The sequence below is a fragment of the Lonchura striata genome, chromosome 9, assembly GCF_050655825.1.
Source record: "Lonchura striata isolate lonStrDom1 chromosome 9, ASM5065582v1, whole genome shotgun sequence".
NCBI lineage: Eukaryota > Metazoa > Chordata > Aves > Passeriformes > Estrildidae > Lonchura > Lonchura striata.
Genome location: NC_140711.1, coordinates 27,664,706 through 27,683,068, shown reverse-complemented (window position 1 = coordinate 27,683,068; position 18,363 = coordinate 27,664,706). Strand labels below are relative to the sequence as shown.

The window sequence follows — 18,363 nt, the reverse complement described above, 5'->3', positions numbered from 1 at the left end:
CGTGCTTTGCTGGATCAGGGCCATACTACAGATTTACACAGATGTAAGTGAGCTCAGATGAGCTCAAGCCACAATGTTTGTGTCCAGATTCAAATCCAATTGGCAAATGCTTTCAAAAGCCGGAGGTATTTGGATTAGGGGTTTTGGTCCAAGCCAATCTGTAACTTTAGTACCTGAACCCGCTTTTCTTGTGCGCCCAAGACTCCCATCGGCATTAGTGGGAGCTTTGGAGGCACAAGAAGTACAAGAGCAAGACCTCTGGGACTAAAGAGCCAATTTACTTAAACCCAAATTATAACATTTTTTAACCTTTAGATTAAACCAAACTCCCACCAGAGTTCAGCCCTCGCTCCATTACATTTCTCACCCAGCATTTGGATTTTTTGTTTATCGTATTACTATTGCTTTTGGCCAGCATTCACTTTATTATATAACATTAACCTAGGAAAAACTAATGGGCACCATCAAATAGCTGTTAACATAAAGCACTTACAAACAAGTGCCATTAGTGGACCAGCAGACAGCACAGGAACTCATTTATGCTACATCTGTTAACGTTGGATAAACGCAGATTTACCATTTTTAAACAGCAAATGATGCCTCAGTCTGGTCAGAAATTAATTTACAGGTTTTTCACAGACTTCACAGGGCCAGCCACAGTGTGGGTGCCACTGAACCCCAATCCATGGGTGAGCCAGCTAAGAGGTGCTAGAGCACACGCTGACACACATTTTCACCCACAAGCACACACCAGCCTCTAATATGGCTGGATTTTTCACCTGGGGCATCAGACATGCAAGTCCCTTTCTACATGGGGAAAAAAAAAAAAAACTGAAATCTTCAAAGCATCAGGAACAGAAGTTTTCACCTCTTCTCTGCTGTTCTAGTACGCTCTGCACGGACCAGCAGGTTCCTGCTGTATTGCTCAGAGCAGAGGTGGCTGCTGGCTTTGGGAAGCCTGTGGTTCCCATAAATGTGGGAAACACCAGCACCAACACGGGAAATGCCCCCTACCCCAGTGCTGAGGGCAGCACAAAAGCTGGAGAATCCTTTGAACAATTCCTGTCCTCTCCAGAGGATGCTCCTTATCAGCAACAGCCTCCAACACACCCCTCACCCTTACTGTGGGCAGCAAAGCCCCTGTGGGACAGCTCTGCTGGTTTTATCAGACACCCTTATAGGATTAGCACATCTTTTCTTGCTTATTAACCAAAACCAGAGCAAGGTGGTGCTATTCAATCGCCTCCACCACTGCAAATGCAACAGGCAAAGCTCTCACAGCACACTGTGAGTGTTCAGGAGAAAAGCAGGCCCTGAGCACCCTTAAAACCATCTCCCTTCTTGCACACCACTGACCAGGGCAGCAGGAAACTGAGAAACACGCTGGATTCTGCTGCTGCCTGATGGTCATCCAAACCTGCAGCCAGAAATTAATTCATTTTTCTTTTTTTATAAGGGTTTCTATACATCAAGGAAAGTACAGACGACATGGCAGAATCAGGGTGCTGAAAGAAGAAACAGCAGAAGTTGCTGGCATTAGAGACTGCAGCGCAAAGATGGGGCATCCAAGAGCAATTCCCATAATGTTTTAGCTATGGATGGGGAGACTGTGCTGGGAACAGAGTGGTTTGTCATTCCCCCGAGCTAATCTCCAGCATGATCTGAAAAAGCACACAGGGGAGGAAAAAAGCCTCTTCCTCCCATTGCTTTGGGATTTTGTAACCAACACTGAAAAGAAAACCAGCGCCAGTAGAAACAATACTAAACATGTAAAAACTTTGCAGAAAAAAAAAATAGTTATTTCTCAAGGAGACATCAAACCATTTTTGTAGCCTCTTCTCAAATTACAGGAGAAATGACATTTTGACACCAGGTCTGGGATGACACCTTGAGACTCCTTTTATAGCATGTTCTTACATCCAGGAGGTGGAAACACCCCCAGTTTTGGATGCAGGCAGCAAAAAAAACAGCAGTACACTTTGCCAAAGCCCAAAATCACCCCCTGGCTCAAACCCACCACCACATGAGCAGTACCTGAGATCATGGCTCCACACACAGCTTCATCTGGGGCAGGGGGCAAAACACATTCCATGGTGTCCTACAGGACAAACAGCAAAACACTTGGAAGCAAGACCTCTGTCTTCTGCCCAGCACAGAGCTGACCCTTCTGTTCTTTAATTACCTTGCAAACAAGTGTGAAATAGAGGAGCAAATTTCACCATGATGTGGCACAGCTGAGCAGGTCCCTGCAAAACTGTGTGATGAAACTCAGGAGATGCACAGTCACCCTTAAATCTTTATTTTCTCTGTGTACTGAGTGACCTTCACTCCTGTATCTCCCACCACCTCTATGTCCCATCCCCTCTCAGGACATCTGACACATCAGGTGCACAAAAACACCCTGTGAGCTTCTGAAAACCTGAGAAATCCTGTTGCAATCACAGAAAGAAATCAGCTGGACAGCCTGGGTACTTGAAAGGCTATGGAGGACAACATCAGGTGGGGTAAGTCCCAGTTTGTTAGTACATAATTAAAAAAGCAGATGTCCTGCTCTTCTACATTGCTTTTTGGGTTTTTTTCCCTTGAAAAAAAATTATACCTTAGTTAACTGCCTTTCTTCACTCCAACATTCAGGAAACCAGAAATTATATGACTCCAATCTAAAATTTACTTTTCCTCAGATGGTGTTCCACATCTCAACAGAGTTTTTGAAGATATAATATAATTTTTTTTAATAATCACCAAGATCAGTGTAGCTGTAATACTGAGAAAGTATCCTAAAAACTGACACAGTACCAAGGGCTAGAAAACACAAGAGTGACTGATGGGTAGTCCTGATAATTCTGTATATCAGGAAGTGGAATGAGAGATGGATAGATAACATAATGTTGTTATATAGCCACAAAAACAAGCCTATAAAGATATTCCCAGAAATTAAAGTCCAGGCTGTCTCACCACGACTCTTTGCTGTGAAATAAATGATACCTACGGAAGAATGCAAACCCCAAGGACACACCAAAATACAAAAGAAGATTAAAAAATCCTTATTTTAAAGAATTGAAGAGAAAAATCCTTATTTTAAAGGATTGAAACTATTCTCAATTCTTTAGAAGGGAATTGAAGAGAAGAGAAAGAAGAGAAAAATCATTATTATAAGGAATTGAAACTATTTTCCACTTCTAAGCGTTCAACACTAAAGACCTTGACAGAGTGAAGATTGCCCTGTATCTGTTTCTCCACCTCTGGATGGATCCCAGGAGGAGCAGCCAGCACTGAGTCCATCCCCTGCCAAAGTGGGCTCTGCTCTCACACCAGTTTTACACCAGTTTAGCTCCTGTGCTCTGGAGCTGCTCCTTTAACATTTTAAGAGGAAAAAACCCTCCGAGGCAGTGCTGTCTATGAGGCTCCTGCAGCTGACAGAAGGTACAGGCTGGGGAAAAGGTCTGCCTGCTCCTGCTCCTCTGACGGTCGAGGAAAAGGTATCATGGAGAAGAAAGGGAAAAGAAGCCTCAAGAATGAGAGAGTTTGGCTTAAAACCCCACCAGTAAAACATACTTTCTCTTCCTAGCCTCCTGCAGAATATGTCTTCAAGCTATTGCCAGATTTGGACATACATAAAATATCTTTTGCTAATACATTTTCACGTTAAGTTGATCCAGATACTTTCTGAAATTAAGTACCTTCTTCCAACTAAATGTGTATTAGCCATGTATTTCTATTAACTCAGCCCAGTGTCAAAATACAGCAGTAGAGGTTAATATTTGGACGTAGCTGTTTTTCTAGCCATTCATATCACTTTTATTTCCTTTCCTTTTTTGTTCTTTCCTTAACCTCTTTTTTACTGCTGTTAAATTCCTTGCTTTCATTTTTGCAGGAGTTCAGCCTTCCAGCCCGCTCTCCGATGCTGTTAGACATCAGCTCAGGCTCAGACTTATTACTTCTGATATGTCACTCCTCAGGCAGGGAGCCTAAAGCAACACTGCTCCCTCCAGCCCTCGCAGGCTTCAGCTGGATCCTCACCAACCCATGGAGCACAGCTATTTCTGCAGCAGGAGCACAGAGGGAATATATGGACCTGAAGAGTAAACCTAGCACCATAATTTACACCGAGCCTCTGAAACAGGAGACTAAGCAGGAGGTCAAGATGCACAGAGGTGATTTAGTCATGTTATCTTGATGAGATCCTGCATCAATATATTTTTATGTATTTGTATGTAACTGGTGAAGGAGAGGAAAGCAGGAGAACAGCATATTCAAGGCCTATTTAGTATATGAAAAGCACCAATCATCTCTTAAAACAGATGTCCCGAATTATTCCTGTGCAGAAAGGTGCCAGCAGAGCTGATTTGTTTGGCTCCTTCTGCTCAGGGGTCTGACTGCAATCCATCAAACATGTCCCATTTCCCAGTCCTCTTCCCCCCTCCATCCCTGCCTACTCTCTGGTCACCTCCACTTTATTTCCAGTGCTCCTTTTGCTGCTGACAGTGAGACACAGCCCCTCTTTCTAGGAACACTGGCAGGCTGATGGTTACTGGCTGTCATATGTACAAAGTTCGTAAACAAAGTGGGTAAAAAGACATCAGGCACCAGGAAGTGCAGTATATGAAAAGGAAATACAGTCATTGGAATGAATATTCCCTTTTTTTCTCTACTTTTTTCACCTTTTTTCTTTCCCACAGTGGTCTCTGCATTCTCTTGTTTCATTCAAGCTGCATAAATAGCACTGAGCAATGATGAGGTCTAAATTCTGTTTAAAACCCCAGAAAGGGCTTTTAAGGTTATATTTGAGCCCTCAGACCAGTTAGAACTGGAAGAAGAAATGTCTGAGATTCAGTGTCTAATAAACAAACCGCCAAGGTCAAGATGGCATCTTCTCCCACATCCAGAACCACTTCCCTCAACATTTTGAGCTGTTGCATGTATCAGCAGTACTCCCTCCAGTGCCCAGCCATGTTTAATTTCCCTTCTATAAACAACTTCCCGAAGAGAAGTGGGTGTGAATTATTACATTGTAAAATAGATTTTTAAAAGATGAGCCATGCCAAGTGGAAGATAGTTACTGTGTGAGGAGCAGACATAGTGGAGCTTTATCTTGTGAATTCTGGACCTAGATTTGCACATAACCAAAAGGCTGAGGGGACAAGTGATTTTAATAGCCTGGTTTAGAAAATGAGCCTGGAGATTGTGATGAACACCTCACCTGTAAAAAACAGAGCTCTTAAATGTATTTCAAATTAGAAATGCTTCACCCTCCAAAAAGAAGTGTATGTTGCTAATCCCTGGACCTGGGTGAAACTATTCTTGTTCTTTTCAAGGACTATCCCTTCCAGGGGCTACCCAGCCACGCTGGGCTCAACCTCCAGCCTTCACAGCAGAGCTGAGTGCTGTTGCCATGTCCTGCCCAGTGGTCTGATCAAAAAGTCAATCCAGGTCTGATCCATTTTGGGAACCTGGAGTGTGTGGCACTGCTTCCCACGGCAGATCCAAGCGCTGTAGGACCTCGGCTTCTAATGTTTCTCCCTATTTACAAAACATTATCTCGAAAACGGTTACGCTGGTAACAAAATTGCAATCAGAAGTCCGGAAATTGCTAAATAAAGCCCATTTTACTGCTTAACTTCAAGGAAAACCATAAAATTATCAGTCCTCCCTTTCCTCGATATATTTTCTTCGCAGTTTGCGATGCTCCATGGGGTATTTCGCTATGTGAACTCCGTGACAGTTTGGCTCCAAATTATCCGAACATAAAACTGAGCTTATGGAGCCTCACTCAGAGGTTGTGTGGACCCTTTTTATTGGCAGGGACTTAAAAAGAACCTTAATAAACCTTATAGGCTTGAGGGACTTTTTGGTTGCTGGCTCTTGCCAGCCGCACCGCTCGGGTCCCTCTCGCAGCGCCCGTGTGGCAGGCGGGCTGGAACCACAACCCAGGGATTTTATAGGGCTGGATTACCTGCCGGCGTTGCCCTCTTCCTTCCCTAAGAATCTCAGAGGTATTTTCTTTGAAAGCAAGCAGGTGATTCTACAAGGATACTCATATCTTAATGCAGCTTGATCACCCAAGATTATGGACACGGCCAAAAATAATAGGGTCAGTTAAAACAGAGCCAGGGGGGCCATTTGCTGGTAGGAGGAAAGGGCTGATGTGATTAAAGCTGGAGCACGTCCACCCGTGTGCAAGCCATGGAGTCCTGACTCCGTGGATTTTCCTTAAAGAATCCATTTCTCCTCGGGATTTTATTACTGCCTCCAGTGATGCTGTAATTGCATGTGTAGGGCAGCAGGCCCCAAGTTTAATCTGCATTTCTCAGGGCCTAAGCTCTGTGCAGGCTGCCCGTGTTTGCACAGAGCTCAGCACAACAGGCTGGCTGCATTCTGTGGTTGCTGTTTTAATTCAAGTCATAATAAATAATAATGTCAGATTGGAAATAAATCTTCTGTGTTTGGTCCAGGACTGATCTTTCAGCTTGGTGCATGGTAGAAGCCCCAGCTGGGAAGGTTTGCTGCATCCTGTTCTGGGTCTGACTCTGCACCACTCCTTCTGGCTCTGTCTCAGCTCAGTTTTCACTCAGGGCATTGGTACAGTACAGATCATTTCACCTTTTCTCTCATTCTGAGGCTGGTCACTGATACTAAAGACATTGCACACTGGTTTGTTCACTCAGATCTCTCTGATCTGCATCATCTGGAGTGACCTAGTGCATCATTTCTTCATTTCTCAGTTACCTCGGCTTTATTAGGAAGCACAAACTCCTGGACAGTAATTATTCAGGCAGTGCATAGCTGCTTAATAGCATTTTCACAGGCAGTCAATGACTACTGAAATATTGTTTTCTGCATGAACTGAGAGAATCATGACGAATATCTCACGCTGTTTATATTTTACAATTAAGAAGTCTTCGTTATTGCTGTAAATCATCATTAGTAACAGTGAAGCAGCAAAACTAAAAAGCAGTGCAGTTAGCTCAGATACAGCTGATATTGCTTTGCTTTTCAGTGTTGTATATTCTTAGACCAATGCTCCACGCCAGTCCCTGTAGCCAAAAATACATCAAGAGCCTAAAAAAAGTAAAATAGAAACATCACTGCAAAATTATTTCAAACAACATATTTCCTTTTTTTTTTCTTTATACAGAGCCACAAAGAGAATGGGAAAGATTAAAACTCACCAAAAGCATTGCTTAATTCCTCACCAAGGTGCAAGTAAATAAAACGTGCCATGGTAAGTTCAAATTGCAAAGAGTTTTCAAGAGGGGAAGGTGAATCATTTCTGTCAAACGTTGGAAATGTTAAATGGTTTTTAAATCAAAAATATAGGCACCACCAGTGACTCAAGCTGTGCTTTAGACATGTTTGGGGTGATTTTTTTCCAGCAGTCGGTGCTTGTCTCTCGCAAACCTTCTGTTTGTCTGAGATGAAATCGGGAGGCAATAAATGGAGCATTTACAGGAGGACCCAGGTACCTTCAGCAGCAGAGCTATTTGTTCAGAAGGTACAAATTCAGGCTATTTGGAGAACCACAGTCCTTGGAATGGAGTGCAAGCCAGGGGTGCTGGACTCCTCCCTCACCCCCCAAGTGACCACCACAGCCCTCAGAGGTTCTCAACCCACGGGCGAGATGGGGCACGGTGGGAAACAAGGATTCAGAGTCACCACAGTCCCCCCATCAGCAGTGTTCATATTTCATCCTAATGGCTAAAATGACTCTTAAATGAGGCCAGATTATAGGGCCAACCTAATTCACTTAGGCTGATGTAAATCCAGGTATCTGTTACAGCATCACATGTTGGGGCTCACCGCAGAGCAAAAGCTGCTGATAACCCCCCTCCCCCAAGGATGAAGGGAAGCAGATTCCTCCCAGCCAGAGCCAGCCCAAGGCCCGTTGAAGTCGGTACAAGCTCCTTCAGCTCCAGTGGGTTTGGGACAAGGCCCACGGTGAGCTCTGAGCCAGCTCTGCTGCCAAAACGCAAAATCCTTTTCCATTGGCTTTGCCAGTTTGGTGTTAATACATGTGTGAAGGAGCTTGGGGCAGGGGAGGAAGTTTTTGAGGGTTTGTTTTTTTTAAACTGAGGAATGATTTCACCCTTGCCAGCATGTGGACTTTGTGCAGAAGAGTGGGAGAGGAGGCGGGAGATCTTGTTCCTGAAGCCATCAGCTCCCTGCTGCAGCATCCCAGCAGAGGGTGGATGTGTCCATCACAGGAAGGCCTGGGTCCCTAAGGCCAGCTTAATCCCCTCTCTGTGCTGCAGATGGGCAAATCTGGAGCCATGGGTGGGCATCAGCAGAGAGCCCTGCTCACCACACCCAGCTGGAACAAAAGGAGGCCTTGATAAAACATGGGATGCGGGAGAAAAGTATCCCTTGGACACCAGTGAACTTTCCATCCCAGTATAACAGGACCTGCTGCGAGCTGGTATCATTTTTATCCCATTTTCCCTATAAAACAACACTGCCCTGAGCCATCCTTCAGCTTTCTCTGTCACTCAGCTCTTTCCCCACTGCCTATTTTATGCTGCACATGTCCCACACAAGATGCTGTTGCTCCTTTGGCTTTCCAGGGGAAGGGCTCTGCCTTCCTGTGGCTTTCAGAGCATGTAGCCCGGCCAGTCTCAGCATTAAACTGGGGCTTTTCCAGGCTGCCTCAGTATAAACAGTTTCAGTAAGGCACATGTTATACGGTAAGATCATCCGAAACCAAACATTTTCCCACTGCACACAATAAACATCCATAATAAATTACATTATACAAAATATATTTATGGCTAATTTTTTAATTTAAACCACCTGGGAAATTTTTGTTAGGCTGGTTGATATGAAGGTCTCAGTATTCTGGTAATCTAATGATATCTAATAGACAAAATAGTATGATGTTACAGCAGTCTCAAAGCTTTCATTTTCTGTATCCTTCTCAGAGATCAAACTGGCAGAACCCATATTTTTTGAAATTTTATACATAATTGGTGATGCAATTGCCAAAAATAACCTATTCATAGAAGTCTTGCTCTTCTGGTTTCTAACTTACTGTAATCACGGAACAGAGCAGCGCACTGCTTTGCAATGGAATATGGGTTTGGGTCAGGGAGCAAGGGCTACGATTGTGTGGCAGTTTCCATTCTGTGGATTATTTTACAGGCAATTTAAATTTAGTTTGGAGTTTAAACAGGCTAAAATGTAGTGCACCCATTCAGACATAAAAGCCATTCTTCAGAAAAGAAATAAAGCTGTAACTTGGGTATGTTTCTTTTCTGAACCAAAATTTTGCTCCAATATAAGACTTTCTAAACAAAAGCTATCGGTGTCAAAGGAGACAAGAGTGCTTCTGTTGCATAAATTAAGCCCAGAACTGTAATCCTTCCACCATAAAACTCTCATGCTCATCACAGATCAGCCAAGATTTCCGAAAAGACTCAAGACCGTCACAGATCTCTCTCTAGCCAATACAAATCCCAGCTCAAGCCATGTTGTGGATCTGCAAGGAGCGCTGGCGGCTTGGTAGTTGCTGGACTCATTTTAAAGTGCAGCCCATAGCTTTAGCTACTTCCTTGCCTCCTGTTGTTCCTGGGACTTGGAGGCCATGTGGTACATTTCAGCCTTAACTCTGAATTTCCTTTATTCGGAGATCAAACTCTGACATTCCCTCAAGGTAGTGGGGGTTATGTCGTTGTGTATATCCCAGTTTAAAAGATAATGCTTCACTGAAACAGACCACAGCATTAAACCCTGAAATAAAACGAATTATATTTCACTTCCCGGCTCTTATTGCTGGATTAACTCACATTTCTTTCTCTTTGTTACATATTTAGCACCAAATACAATATTCATTGCAGGCTAGCTTCCCTCCTCCCACACGTATCCGTGGCTGCCCTTTCTTCCAGCAGCACTGGAGAAGGCAATGCCTCGGCACAGCCTGGAAATGCAAACAAAAGGGAGGGAACATGAAGTCAATGAGTGATCAGACAGGGTTTCTTTATACCCTGAGAATTTAGATTTTTTTATTTAAAATGGCAGTGCAAAAAAAAGAGTCAGAGTCATGAGGACAGCAACACCCACTTCTCCTTAGCTTCTCCATCCCCTTCCCCACCTTGCTTTTTCTCTGCCAGCAAACACCTCCCTCCAGCAGAGACTGCAGCAAAGGGGTCCTGGAGGTTCTTGCTGATGCTTACTGCACTGTATCATGATCTCTGCTGGTCTTGTCTGGGTGTAAGAACAGCAGCAGTGACCTGTTGCACAGGAACATGGCAGGAACTGGAAATCCATCACAGAGCAGTGATCAAACCACCGACCCCAGACCCTGCTCTCTGCATCCAAACCTCAGCTCCTGCACCCTGTTCCTCCTTCCCATCTTTGAAAAACCCATCACTGCCTTTGCCCTCAGACCTGGGCACTTCTGAGGGTGCCTGTGATCCGGGTAAGGAGTGCTGAGGGTGGAAAACACTTTGTGCCAGATGTTGGCTCGGAGCTGAACCTGGGTTTTGTTAATGACCATTTCGTTTTTAAGTGCATTCCTGTGATCCCAGCCTTGAGCTTGTGTCTCCATATGAAACTGCACTGCTTTAACTGGGTGCATAGATTATAAAACCAGGAAGAGTGGTCTGGTCTGCTACTCCTGTATAACACAGGTTACAGGAATTCCCTAAATTAATTCCTGTTTGGATTAGCTCATATCTTTTTAGAAAAACAGCCAACCTTAATTAAGACAAAGGAATTCCACTGATGTTGAAATGCACCCGGTTCTCAATAGTTTTACTGGTTAAATGCCTTCACTACTTAAAATATAAACTTCATTTCTAATCTGCCTTTGTCCAGTTCTAGCTCTGTCTACTGAATAACATGACACTTGCATCTGCTAGTTTGAAAACGATGTGGGATTAAACCTCTTTCTGCTCTTCGTGAGCCACTTCGTGTCTAACTAAACTGAAATGATGTAAAACTGATTGTATTAAATTACAGCAAAAGAACACCGACTTGCTCCAAAAATGACAGCAAACCTAGTTAAATTTTAAATAAACAAATATTATGAATTCTTGGTTGGAAACCTAAGTGTCTGAACAAGCCCTTCCAAAGCTAATGTACATTTGTTTAAAAAGTGGTTTACTGCAAATCAAGGCAATTTCTGTGGACAAGGTTTCATTAGCTGAGATTTATAAAACTCCATCTGCTTCCCCACTGCCCTTTCCTCATCCTCCTGGTGCAGGAGTAACCACCAACACTTTCTTTCTTCCAACACATACCTGTCCTGGCAGAAAATTCATCCCAATTTCTTCTTCAGCAACTCAGACAGCTTTATCAGGGAGCTGTGCTCCCCAGGAAAAGCAGAAATACCTTCTCTGTCCGGCCACCTTTACTTCCATGGGAAGGCAATAAATATTTTACAATGGATATTCCTGCCACGGAAGCACACAATTCGTGTATTTGGGAAGCATCCCAGGGCACAACACCCAGGCTCCTGCACATCAGTACTGTGTTTCCTACATGCATCCAGAACATTTCAGAGCCTTTGTGGGTGTACAGATATTGGTGTCAGGACTACAAGCACCCCTGCAGCCTGTGCATACCACAATCTCCCTCTAAACCATACGCTGTACATATATTAATTACTATTGCAAATATCAAACTGATTTACCTGCTTTTCTCTGTATGTGCACACACGGACATAGCTATTATGCACATAAATAAATATATCCCGGTGGCATAAGCAGAAAAGTATGTTCTGAACACACGTGTGTGCACACCTCTCCATAAGCACAGCCACATCCACACATATGTGCACTTAAATAAGTAGGTGAATAGGTGAATATGAACACTAATAGCCATTTATGGCAAACAACAATGAAAGCTGTCCCTGGAGCCTGCCTAGGGTAGGGCAGCCAAAATGATTGAGTATGTACAGGGCACTGCTGCAGCAATGGCACTCACTTGGGCCTCCTTTTAGAAATGATTAATATTTAACCGACTTGGTGAACCTGGCTTTGGTTTTAGTTACGATTAGATAACAGGGTGCACAGAGCTGTCCCACTGAGGACGTGGTGGGATGTCCGAGCAGCTGCCAGTCGTGCTTTGTGAGAAGACAGACAGAAAGTGAGAAGGGGAGAGATAGGAGACAGTGAAAAACAACAACAAAAAAAAAAAAAAAAAAAAAAAAAAACAAAAAAAAAAAGTGTTCAGCTCCGTTTGTATTTGTTTGGAAAGAAAAGGGGGAAAAGCAGCCCGAGAGGCCAGTGTAATAAGATGCTGTAGCTTTCATGAAAGAGGTGAAATAATTTTAAACACAGACACACAATGAGTTTATTTATTTAGAAAGTTGTTAAATAGAGTCTGGGAATTCAAATATTCAATGTTGACATTGTACAGAGCTGGCAGGGAGCCAGCCCCAGCTCTCCAGAGGGACCCAATGGCCACGGCGCCCAGGCCCTCGCCCCTCCCAGCCCACTAACTAGGTAAAAGCCATTAGTTATACCCACAAGCAATATCGGAATCCCAGTCAAATAATGTTGCCTCAGCCAGCCAACTTCAAAGGCGTGTAAGTGTGTTTGGCTTTTTAGTGCTGGAACTGCAGCAATATGTCACACTTTTGAAAGAGTTTTGTAAACAGTTCCTTCCCCTTTGTAGAAACATTTCTTAAGTTTCTTGTACCCCATGTAAACAGCGTTAATTAACAAGAGTTACATTTTTCATTTACAAGCGGGGCTGTATTAATAACGGGCTCGCCTTTCGGACCGTCCTTTTCCTTTGTGTCCTTTCCCTGCCCAGCACCGCGGCCGGCCCGGGGTGGCCCGGGAGCAGCCAGGAGGCACCGCAGAGCTCAGCCCCGGGCGGCAAAGTTGGTCCCAAATTCAGGGGTGGCTGATGGCCCTGAGTAAGAGAGAAGAATAGAAAGCAGGGAGAGGGAAAAAAAAGGGAAGGAGGGGAAAAAGGAGGAGGAGAAAGAAAAAAAGGAAAAGAAGAAAAAAAAGAAAAGAAAAGAAAAGAAAAGAAGAAAAGAAAAGAAAAGAAAAGAAAAGAAAAGAAAAGAAAAGAAAGAAAAGAAAAGAAAAGAAAAGAAAAGAAAAGAAAAGAAAAGAAAAGAAAAGAAAAGAAAAGAAAAGAAAAGAAAAGAAAAGAAAAGAAAAGAAAAGAAAAGAAAAGAAAAGAAAAGAAAAGAAAAGAAATATGAGAGAAAGAAAAGATGAGAGAAAGAAAGTAAGAGAGAGACGAGGAGGAGAGAAGGAATAAAGGAAGGGCAGAAAGAGGGAGCGAAAAGCCACACGCGCGCTCTCCGCCCTGAAAAGGGTTAATGAAGCGCCTGGTGAAAATATGCCCGGCATATAATGGGATTGTCTGGCCCGTCCCCGCAGCCCCCGTGCCCGCAGGAGCCGCCGGGGACAGCGCCGCGCCGGGGATGCCGCCGGGCCGGGCCGGGCCGGGCGGTGCCGAGCCGGGCCGAGCCCGGTGCCGGGGCGGTGCCGACCCGCGGGGCCGGGCCGGGTGGGGCGGGGTGCGAGGGACCGAGGGACCGAGGGACAGAGGGACAGAGGGACCGAGGGACCGAGGGACCGAGGGACAGAGGGACAGAGGGACAGAGGGACCGAGGGACCGAGGGACCGAGGGACAGAGGGACCGAGGAACAGAGGGACAGAGGGACAGAGGGACAGAGGGACAGAGGGACCGAGGGACACAGGGACCGAGGGACCGCCGGCCGCCCGCCGCCGCCCCCGCGCCGGGCCGGGGCATCGCAGCCGGTGCCCGCGGCGCGGCAGGCGCCCGGAGGCGATGGCAAAGCGATGGCAAATAAACAGCCTCGCCGAGAGGGCCGGCAGCCGGGACACGGCAAACATCTCCCTGCTCGAAAACAAATTCCCGGACAGTCTTAAACAGGCAAATAAACTTGCCGGCTCTGTTTTTCAATCAAGCCTTTTAAGTACTAAACTGAGGCAAATTACAGGCGCAGGAAAACCTGCTGAAACTTAGGAAAGTGCTATTTTACTATCTCAGATGGTTAGAGGGATCTGGATCTACCTTGACTGCACTAAATTGCCTGTAAAAAAGTGGTGATAAAGTGTAAAAGTAACAAGTGCCTCCTTATTCACGTGTGTTCCCCTAATCTGATCACCTTCTGTCTCTTTATGAGGCTACTGGGTGGCTGGGGCTACCCCGGGCCGGCTGCAGGGCTGCGGCGGCCCGTGCTGGGGCGGGGGTTATTCGGGGATACGGTTCCACCAGGCGGGCACAAACCCACCCGAGTGGAAAAGCCGCTGCCCCGGGGCCGGGATGCCCGCGCAGGTGCAGCGCGGCTGCGGCCGGCCGCGCCCGCGCCCCCCGGGCCCGCGCCCCGCTCCTCACCGCCTGCCTGCCGAGAGCGTGGCGGGCAGACCCACTTCAGCGTGTGTTTTCCCTTATTTTTACAGCTGGACATTTAAAAAATTCACTGGCTATCCCCCGCGTGGCTCTTTTTGTTCCTTCTGAATTATTTTTCTATTTATTTTTTTTTAAGAGGGGGGCAAAGCCTCAAAATTATTTTTTGGCAATTTTACACTGAGGTCAAGAAAATACCCTTCAGGTATTCTTCTTTAATTAAGAGGGAAAATCTCGCCTGGGTATTGGCGACAGTCACGCAATCGGGGCGATTTTTTTTGTTTCACGCATAAAACAATAAAAGTGAAATAATACAAGAAATGCGCTTTATCCCGATCTGTATCTTTTTCCATGTAAAAGGGCGAAGGCTACAAAGTATTTTCCTGTTCCTAACTCGGACAGAAAGAACTGAAAAGCTAAAACCTTTTTCTCTCGAACGAATAAATTAAAGGGGTCGCCTCCAACCCTCCTTCCACTTGCCATGAAACTGAGACGCTCTTCAGGGGGAAAAGAAGCAGCTTTTCGGAACACAAAAAAGAAATAAACCCCGGCTTTTTAAATATGATTTCCTTTATGAGTCGATTGTAACCGAAGGATTATTTAATGCAACACATCTGTCTAGGAGGGGAAAGTGCTGCTGCTGCTGCTGCTGCTGCTGCTGCTGCAGGACGCGCAAAGTTTGCAGTGATCGGATCTCGCCCGCGGAGCTGGAGCCGGAGCAGGAGCAGCAGCAGGAGCCCTGCATCGCTGCGCAGCGAGCAAAGCGAGGGAGAGGCGAGGAAACCGGACGGATTTTGTCGGGGATGGGAGAATTTTTCCCCCATAATCAGCTCCAAAGTACGGATGGCAACCTTGAGATTTAAAAATAGATTTGTTTTCAAATTAAGGGCGCTGGACTATCCACTTTGAGATCACCTAATCAAACGCAGGTTGCTGCTGTTGTTCAGGTTCAGAGAAAAGCTGATGATGATCCAGAGACATCTTTCACTTCCCCTTTTCCACGCTTCTCTATATTTTCCCTCTTCACCAATAAAGAGTAAATAAGCATCTGCTTTTTACGTCACGCAACTTATGCAACATTTCATCTGACTTTTTTTCCTCCTGACCATTTTTTTTTTCACTCGGGAATGTGAGTTGCCATCGCCATGGATATCAAATGAAACTTGCCCAGATGTGTCAGAGAAAATAAAGACATCAGTTGCTTTTAAAATAGGACGCGAAATCTGGCGAAGTTTTGTTGTTGAATCCCTCATTTTTTCAAAAAATAATAAAAACTTTAAAAAAAAAATAAAAGAAAAAAGGAGCCCCAACACTGCAGCAGTTAAAAGCAGAGATCCCTATCATAAAGGAGAAACAGATGGGGTGAGAGTAAGACAAATAATTAAGTAAGTCGGGCTTTGCGTGTGGACGGCCGAGCCCTCGCCTCGCGGAACACAGACCTTCGGGCGGCCAAACTGTATAAAAAAGTGCTGGAAAAGCGCCTGAAATTACAACATTTACATCAACTTTTAGCGGGCGACTCCAGCGGGCCGGGAGGCGCTCGGCGCTGCCCGGCGAGCCCCGCTGTCCCCGCCGACCCGCGCGGGGCATCCCGGCCACGCGGAGCGGCCCCGCCCGCCCGGAGCGCCCGGCTCGGAGCCCGCGGGAGCCGGGCACCGGCCGGGGCTTTCGGGCACCGGCCGGGGCTTTCGGGCACCGGCCGGGCCTTTCGGGCACCGGCCGGGGCTTTCGGGCACCGACCGGGGCTTCCGGGCACCGGCCGGGGCGTTGCTTTCGGGCGCAAGCCCGCGGGAGAGCGCGGCGGGGCTGCCCGGCGGCTCCGCTCCGGCTACCTGCGGCCGCGGCTCGCCGCCTCCCCCGCGGAGCCGCCGCTGCCCCTCCGCGCACCCGCGGAGCCGCCGCCCCCCGGCCCCCGGCCCTGCCGCAGCCCACAGCGCCCACTATAGGGCCCGGAGCCTCCCGCACCCCCTCCCCCGACCCCCCCCACCCCAGCCCCCGGCGGCGGCAGCAACTTCCAGCGCTCGCCACTGAACTTTTCCTCAACTCCTTCCCCACCTCCCGCCGGCCGCCCGCAGCCCCCGGCCCGGCTCCGGCCGCCGCACCCCCCGCCCCGGTCCCCGCCGCCCGCCCGCCGAGCCGAGCCGAGCCGAGCCGAGCCGGGCCGGGCCGGGCCGGGAGGCTGGGAGGGGATGCTGCAGGTTGCCTGCGAGCTCCGCGCCGCACCAGACATGTCTATGCAACATGGCAGAGAGGGAGGGTGAAAAGCCAAGAGAAAGGGGTATTGCACCTACTTGCGGCCAGCTTCCTCGCCCTGCCCTTGGATCGCATGCTGCCAGTCCCGCGGCCGATGCTGGCGTGGGCTTGGGGTAGGGGGGGGCTTTTTTTTTTTTTCCTCCCGGAGCTTTTCCTCCTTTTTCGCTCCCCCTCTCCCTCTGTCCTCTCCCTCTCCCGCACACACACTCTCCCTTTCTCTCAATCCCGGCTCGCTATCTCTCCAGCATTGTCAGTTTGGACACCTTCGCACATGCGCACGGGCGGCTCCCCCCCGCTCTTCAACATTTCAGCGCCGCCAAAAAAAAGTTTGCAGCGATCCATCACCGCCGGTGGGGACCCTGACAGCCGGCACCGGGGCCGGGACGGGCCGGGACGAGGCGCGCAGCCGCCGCCGGGCTGCGCCACCGCGGCCGCGGGGCAGCCGCTCCGCCGCCCGCGCACCGGGAGGGGTCACAGCGGGGGAGACCCGCGCTCCCGCGGGGCAGGGGCTGGGGGGAGAAGCGACACCTTTTTCTCTGCCTTTTTTTTTTTTTTTTTTTTTTTTTTTTTTTTTTAGTGGGATATTAATACTCATCTGGAGTATTTGCAACGTTTAAATAGTTTATTCTCACCCGGCAGCAATTACCGTAGATCTTTCCGCATATATAGGCAGGGAGATATAATTTGATTACATGTTTTATTATGCACGCGTACCGTGAAATCGTACACTTTCCCGGCGCGCACACTTTTTCGCCACCTTGAACTCGGCTAAGCCACCACCAGTTGGGCAGAAAAAAAGCGTTTTAAAAACAGCAACACCGACCGCTCTAATCTGTTTTAATTACAGGGTTTGCCAATCAAAGAGGGAGCGCGCAGAAATTGGGAACTCCTTTAGGGGATGGCTATGTCCGAGGTATGAATCAATCCAAACTGCGTATAGATTTTCCCCCGGTACAACCTCCTTGCATTAAACAGTTTTGTTCAATACCTTCCATGCGCTATTTATGTTCCCATTAATATCTGTTGCAAATCCTGCCAGACACCATAAAAGAAAATTACAATCTTTCAGACTCGGGGCTGCGCCAGTACATACACGCTGCTCAACTTTTTGTTTTAATAAAATCCTCAGCATCGCCCCTTCCCCCTTCAATCCCACCCCCCGGCCGCCCGTGGAGCGCCCCCCGCTCCCCACCGCTGCCAGCCCCGCGCGTGGGGCGGGGGCACCGCGGGTCCCACGCTGCTGCCCCGAACGCCCGGCAGACGGGCGCAAGCACTTGAACCCGCACTGCGGAGCCGTCCTTGATGCCAATCGTTCTTTTTAATTTGTAACCTGTATTTTTTTTTTTTTTTTTTTTAAGGACACGCAGCTGCTGTCTGCCCACTCCACATCCCCCCGCAGCCGGGCAGGGGCGCACCTCACACCCCCGGAGCAGGAGGGGCAGGAGGGCAGGGGACTCCCCCAGCCCCCTGCACTCATCGGGGTGCCCCGTGCGGGCTGTCCCGGGAGGAGCTGGGCCGGGAGAGCCGAGAGCAGCGACAGGCTGCGCGGGGGATGCGCGGGGCCGGGGGCCGGGGCTGCGCTCGGGGTCCCGGCACTGCCCGACCCCCGACCTCGCTGGCAAACGGCGCCTTCCCTTGCGGGGCTGCACCGAGCTGTCCCCAGATCACCCCTCACACACCCCCAGACCTGCGGCGCCGGGGCACTTGGGGAAAAATGCAAACGCCCACGAACTTTGCAAAACTCCCCCCGCCTCCCGCGCCCCCGGTTTAAGCGGAGAC

At 47.9% G+C, this 18,363-nt stretch overlaps 1 protein-coding gene across 4 annotated transcripts in view; it reads right to left on the bottom strand.

The window, feature by feature from the left end:
- Positions 1 to 16,943, bottom strand: part of MECOM (MDS1 and EVI1 complex locus) — a 330,170-nt gene extending 313,227 nt beyond the window's left edge. For 3 of the 4 annotated variants that reach the window (XM_085588037.1, XM_085588041.1, XM_085588042.1), the window contains exon 1: positions 16,623 to 16,863. In XM_085588037.1, coding sequence (XP_085444163.1) covers positions 16,623 to 16,659 — 37 coding nt within the window. In that variant the 5' untranslated portion in view covers positions 16,660 to 16,863. Of the gene's footprint in view, positions 1 to 16,622 lie in introns of all 4 variants that reach the window. The other variant, XM_085588036.1, reaches the window with a different exon arrangement.
- Positions 16,944 to 18,363: the final 1,420 nt, after the last annotated feature.